The 6,820-nt window shown below is 42.6% G+C and overlaps 1 protein-coding gene across 1 annotated transcript; it reads right to left on the reverse strand.

Annotated features, from left to right (window-relative positions):
• Positions 1–525: 525 nt before the first annotated feature.
• On the reverse strand, positions 526–6,289 carry SCG2 (secretogranin II). Its single transcript, XM_085298572.1, has 2 exons — positions 6,275–6,289; positions 526–2,770 (listed from the first exon to the last, which is right to left on the reverse strand). The coding sequence occupies exon 2, from the start codon at positions 2,754–2,756 to the stop codon at positions 876–878; it is 1,881 nt and encodes a 626-aa protein (XP_085154698.1). The 5' UTR covers positions 2,757–2,770; positions 6,275–6,289; the 3' UTR covers positions 526–875.
• Positions 6,290–6,820: the final 531 nt, after the last annotated feature.

A 6,820-nucleotide genomic window follows, 5' to 3' on the forward strand; every position in this document is an offset into this window, starting at 1 on the left:
CCGTGAAAGCGAGAGAGGAACCTGCCTGCAGAGCTTCCCATCTTCTACTTGGATGAAAAGGTTTAATTTATATTTGTGTAGAGGTTTACCATAGAGTCTGTCTTAGCTGGACAGCTCATCTAGCCTGTCTCCACTGCCAAGAGATACAGAATCATTAATCAGCTGGGGCCTAACTTTGAAAAATATAGTGCAGCTACCACCCTGGCTGACTTCAGTAAGCTCCTCAGTTACTCACTACCCATGGAGATAATGCCAAGCCCATGTTGCACAGCCCAGAAAACCAGGTGCGTATGCTATTAAGTTGTTCTACATGAAAATAATTTACACTTCATAAAAGTTGTCTATAAAAGTAGAAATAATATTTCAGTTTAAAATTACTATGACTATATCAACTGCCACAAAGAAACACAATCTGTTGTCCAGAAATAATTTATTCATCAACAATAAAACACTGAATAGAAAAAGCCTTGTAAATAAAACTATATATATAATGCTTTATTTTTTTATTCGATACTCCACAAAAAACACTACAGACAGTAACAAAATAATCCAATTAATTTTAAAAATTTCAAATGATAGTTATCACTCTTCATTTATCATATTTTATTAACAATGCAAAGGTTGTTTGTGTACATTTTATAGTTTTACTTGATTTCATTAAATTGTTTCTTAAAACACTTGAAGCAGTTATTTGCCCCAGAATTTATAACATACATAGGTATATCCATAAACAATATAACAGCTCTGAGAAAGATATGCAGACTGTTCAATGGTAAGTAGTCTAGCATAAGTTGTTTAGTGGGAGAGAGGGAAAAATCACAACTAAATTGGGATAGAAGTCAACACATTGAAAAGAAATAGTATTCGGGGAACAATTACATATTTTCCATTGCCCGTTTAGTAATGTGATCTCTTTCAAGCTCTGATTTCTCTTGCTTTAGATACTCCAGCACCTTTGCTAGCATATCCTCATCCAGATACTGCCTGTTCTGCGTGTCATCGGTTTCCCCGGGCATTGAAAGCCGTTTGCTGAGCGCCGCCAGCGTTGCAGACTCCTGAGGTCCCAGCTGACCCAGGTGCTCTCTGATCGCTTGTTCCAGTCGCTCATCTTCCTGCAGGTCATTTTCAGAAGCTGGAACTGGAACTCGTTTCATCTGGTTTGTGTTGATAACTTCAGGATATTTTGCCAACATCTTTGCCAAATAATCGGCCAGCTCTTCATCTTTCTCGTTCAGTTTTTCGTATTCCATTTGTCGCCTTTCCAAATCGTTAATCCATGCAGCTTTAGGAAACTGATGTCCTTTCAATCTTCTGGGAAGGTAAGGCAGTCTTGGCAAATCATTTTCTTGATTAAGACGATTTAGTAAGTAGGAGGGGTTCTGATTAGCTAAGTTGTCTGTTCCCAGAAGACTGACAATATCTTCAATATTGAGGTCTTCGGGTAGATTTTCTGGAATAACATTAAGAGGCTGCTTCATGTATCCATTTTTAGAATTTACATTACTTTTAAATATATCGCTCTGTCCTAGATTAGTTTCAGAGATCTCATCAAGGTCTTCTGGGAATCCTACTTCCTGCTCAGCTTCCAACCTTTCACTCTGAAGCAGTTTTTTTTCTCCAGCTTTCAACATGTCTATTAAATCCTCAGGAGGAATCTGTAAATTCCTTGAGATTTCTATTATCTGAGCTATAGACTGAGGATCGAGTTGTTTATCCAAAAAGGTGGCTGCCCTTTTTTCCTCAAGCTCTCCAGTCCTTAATTTCCTATTTCCAGCACTGCCCGTCAGCCTCTTCAGGTAGTAATTCATTAGCTTTGAAACATCCTCTGACATTTGATCTTTATTCTCTCTTTTCATTTCATCCTCAAGGAAGCCGAGTTTCCCTGACCTTTTCATTTCATCATCAATCTCCTCTTCATGTTTATCAATTTCCTCTTTGCTATTTTTTATCTCTTCCTGGGTTTGACTTTCCACTTTTTCCTCTATTGGATTCCAGTCTTCTCCTCCAACCACATCTTCATAGGCAATGTTATTCACTTTATATACATCATCTTCGTCATCTGCATACAATTTCTGGTCCTCATCCAGCCTCTCTTTCTTGTGGTTACTTGGTCCTGCCATCTTCCCCAGCTCCTGAAACACAGACTCCAGTGTAGCAAGACTCTGGGGTGTGTATTGTTCTTCCACTATTTCATTAGTGCGCTTGAAAGGACTGTCTCTTGAACTGTCTTCATAGTGCCCCAGTGGCATTTTGAGATATTTTTGCCACCTCTCAGGCCACTTGTAAGTCTCATAATCATCAGATACTCCAGCTGGAAAGTTATTATCTGAACTCAGACTGTAAGGTTTATTCTCCTTTGGGCCAACTTTTGACTCTTTCTCAGCTTGCCTCAAGGCCTCCAACATCACTTTAACCCACTGAGACTCATCTTCAGTCAATGAATCCCGTATATTGTCTGGTAGGCGAAGCTGGTCTTTGCTTTCCTTCTGTGGCAGGGGATAAGGAACGCTTTGGTAAGAGTTGTAATCAGGGCTGCTTTCTCCCTTGCTAGTTTGCTTGCGAAGATCTTCGATGTATTCCAGCGCTTTGATCATATCAGGGTTTGGGAACCTTTGTAAGTTTTTCATTACATAGTCTGGGTCTTTCTGAAGCAGCTGGTACTGCTGGAAGGAAGCTGCATCAACACTACAGATTAGGACAAAGGAAAAGGTGAGAGCGCAGGCTGCTCCAAGCTGGAAGGTTTTAGTTTCTGCCATGTTTAAAATATTTCCTTAAAATAGAGAAGAAGAAAAAAAGGACAGTTAACATATGGAGACAAACTTAGTAAACTGCAAAGCAAAACAGAGATTGCTATTTTACACTCAAACTCATCGTGAAGAATACCACTGCTGTGTATGTTTTAATTAGTTATGGAAACCTAATAAACTTCATGCACAGAAACCGTATGTTTCGGTGGAAATTTATTTTGAGAATCTACTTTCTAAGCCTTTCCGGTGATTCCTCAGTTTATTGGAAACTACCATTTTGCAATGATATAAATGTTTTCTCTAAGCTCAGTTTCTTTATGAGCATCAATTTTCCAATGGCAGTACCAAAGTAAAAAAAAATGGAAGTCCTATACAGCTCATGAAATGCCCATAGAGAAATCTAGATGTCATATTAAAATAACAGCTTCAAACAGAAATCTCAGTGTAACCTTAAATGCTGCTCAAAAATATCAATATTAAAACTACATACAGAATTATTTTGTGTGATTGTTTCACTGGGTATCTAATTTCATGCCAGGGTAACACGACTGAATGGTGTTAAACTGCAATAAAATCCATGTAATGAAGTAGAGAACATGGCATATAAAATGATTTACAAGTTTATTTCTGTTGTTACTGTTAGTGTTTTTATTTCATTCTTCGCTATTTTATTTTTAAAATATATTATTTACACTATAGGTGAATTTAAGGTAACAGGATCTATGAATGAAACATTTCTCCATAGCCAAAGGGAGCCTCTGCATGAAAGTCTATCACCTATAATTTATCCTAAAAGCACTTTCTTTTTTTAGCATTTTTCTAAACCAGTTTTGCAAGAGGCAAGTTCTGATTAGTGATTTTTTTTCAGATAGTGTTTCCTTCATTCACTTCAGTGGAAATCAAATCAGGTCCTAGGACAGGCATAAACCTGACATAACTGAGCTAAATTCACAGTTAGACTATATAAATAGAAATCCTTGTCTAATCTTTGTGTCCAGCTTACGTCGAGCACAAATAAACTTGCTTTGAAAGCACAGGATGGGGAAATATATGCATCAGACTGAATTAATGAGATTACAGCACTGCTGCGGAGGGGGGCACACCTGTACCAGCCCAGTCCTGCGGGGAGCTGAGCACCATCCGCTCGCAGTGAAGTGAAAAATCCCCGGCACCTATTTCGGAGGAGACGCTCAGCAGCTTGTGCGAGGGGGCTCTGAGACAGACTAGGTTCTTTGCTGTTCCAGTTGCATTAATGAATAAACTACAGTAAATAATGATAAAGTTTGAAGCTTCTTTTATGAATTGATCTATTTTGGTTCCTTTGCTTTTGGTTTGGAAAAACCATCCTGTTGTGGTGCTGGTGATTCACGGTGGACTGAAGAAGCTATGTATACCGGTGTTTACTCATCGCTGTAAGCTGGAAGTGAGAGTCAATGTGCTCCTTCCAGCTCACTTGTAGATTTTTCCACTCGATTTTTGCTCTTAACATAATGTGATTTAACTAAATAATTAAAGCTGTATCAGTTCAGAGAGCTGCTTTTCTTTCTTTCTTTCTTTCTTTCTTTTTCTTTTTTCTTTTTTTTTTTTTCCCCTTGGTATGCCTGAGCAAGTTAACATCCAGCATAGCAAATAATTTCCCCAAATATTTATGAATTCTGCCCTGGATACTTTTGAGAATTGACTTCACAAAGGGTTAATTCAGACAGTTGATTAGAAGATCCCTCCCTCTAGATCTTGGTTTGCCCTAAAACCAGCGTATCTCCTATTTGATGTCACAGAAAAGGCTCTAGTCCTATATATATCTCCAGGGGGAAAAAACTGCATAATTAATTACTTTGTGTTGAGCAGAACTTATTGTAGCAAATAAACAAAACAAAGTCTGTCACCAGACAAACAGATTATTAATAGAGTTAGTCTGCCTAGCATATGAGAAACTCTGTCTTTTTTGCAGGGTGGAGGAGGGGAGCGTTGTTCCATAATTATTTGCCAGGCATCTCCCCTAAGAGAGATGAGGAGCTCAGTCTCCTCTACTGCACCCAACTATGTATTGTTATATGTCCTCTGTAAAATTCAGCAGCATCCAATTAAAATGAAAATACTTGTAGTCAGGCGAAGTTAAGTTTAGTGTTCCATAAGCTTTTACTCAGCTGAATATTTCCCCTGCAGAAATAACAGGTCATCAGTTCCTCTCTAGATATTTTGGGTACATTCATCTACAGATCAATTTTCACTTCTAGTTTATTGATAGATGATACCTGAAATCTTCATCAAGTGGAAGATTTCTTTTGGAAGATTGGAAGGATTTCTTTTAAAAGCTTTAACTTCAGATCATAAAATCTTGTCATTAAATATACTGCCTTATTTAGGGTAAGAGGACTCCTCCCCAGTCTTTCAGACTTTAGTTTCCAATTTTGAGACAACAGAGGACATTTTAGACTATCTTCAGGATCTACAGTAAGGCTTCTTTTATGCTTCTCAAAGCACGATATGCTAAAATGGCTGTATTCTCTACAGCTGTATAATTATGAAGCTAGCCAAGAAGAAGGGGAGTAGAATTTTGCTCATCTGAACTGTGCAAGCAACCTCTTCTATTAGCACCTAGCAAACAGGAAAATCTTTCTGTGGCCAACAAATTAAGAAGGTGCTGTTTGCAAATGAGGGGATTGAGTTCCCAATTTAATGCGTACAAAGGTAATAAAGCCTGACAGAAGTTCTCTAGAACAGAGACAAAACAATGAAATAAATCTCCTTTCTGTGATGTTTCCATGGCAACAGTAATTTTCTCTCTCAGTCTTTCCCAGTAGTCTTCTCTGACGTGAAGATAATGATTCCGGTGACATTTTTCTATGAAAAGTCATAAGCTTTCCTATAGATGAGTCCTTGCCCTAAGAGGCAGAGAGGGACTCTGACAGCAGTTTTCCATAAGAAAAATATGGAAATATACAATATTTTCTTCCTCCCATTTACTTTTTAATAAACAAAGTGACTGCAGTTAACTTGCTTTTTAAAGCACATCTTAATCTCTACCCCGTGAAAGGAACTCAAAACATGAACAAAATAAGAGTGCAGAGAGTGGTGGGAGTAGGAAAACAAAACAAAAATCAAGGAGTGACTACAGTGACTGCCTGTATAAATGGAGGACTGATCGAGTTGTGTTTATACCCAAGAAAACCTTTCACCCCGTCTTTTGAAAAGCCGAAAGTGTTGTGGCCGTGAGCCGGCAAGAAGAGTAAATGAAATTGCGAGCTGAAACATTATGTTACACTTCCTGCCTAGCTTTAGTGACCGACCAGGGCTGATAATACACATGGACAAACCTCGGTGTCTGCCCGGGTTTGACACGCGCCCGCCCGCCCGAGAGGGGTTGGTCAGCGGCTGCAGACACCCGGCGCAGCGCCGCCGGCCCCAGCCTTCGCTCTGCGGTTAGCGCAGCCTTTCTGTCCCTGTCCCCGGCGCCTCCCTCCCGGCCGCGCAGCCCCGCGCAGCCCCGCGCAGCCCCGCGCAGCCCCGCGCAGCGCAGCCCCTACCTGCGTGCGCCGCGCCCGCCGCCGCCGCCGCTTCAGCACCCGGACAGCGCCCGCTTATACCGCCCTCGCCGCCGACGTCAGCCGCGCTCCCCGCCCGCGCCGCGCCGCTCCCGCCCGCGGGGGATCAGATAAAGGGAGGTGGGAAAAAAAGGGAAAAAAAAACCCCAAGGGGCCGGGCCGGGAGCGCGGGCTGCCACACGGCCCGCTGGAAGTGCCGCCGGGCCCCGCCGGGCGAGGAAGCCGGGAGGGAGGCAGCACGGCGCCGCGGGCGCGGGGGCCGGGGCCGCGGGGGCGGGGGCCGCGGGGGCGGGGGCCGGGGCCGCGGGGGCCGGGGCCGGGGCCGGGCGCCCCCCGGCCCGCTGCACCGAGGGCGGCCGGGGCCGCAGGAGCGGCTGCCGCAGCGCCGGGGAGCCCCGCGCGCCAGCAGCACGGCGCAAGGGTTGGGGGTGTGGGTCTGCGGGCGCGTGCGTGCATACGTGTGCGTGCGTGTGTGTGTGCATACGTGTGTGTGTTTGCATACGTGTGTGCATATGTGTGTGCGCGTGT

This window comes from Rhea americana, unplaced genomic scaffold, assembly GCF_003343005.1.
Source record: "Rhea americana isolate MKP2758 unplaced genomic scaffold, rheAme1 scaffold_14, whole genome shotgun sequence".
Classification (NCBI taxonomy): Eukaryota; Metazoa; Chordata; class Aves; order Rheiformes; family Rheidae; genus Rhea; species Rhea americana.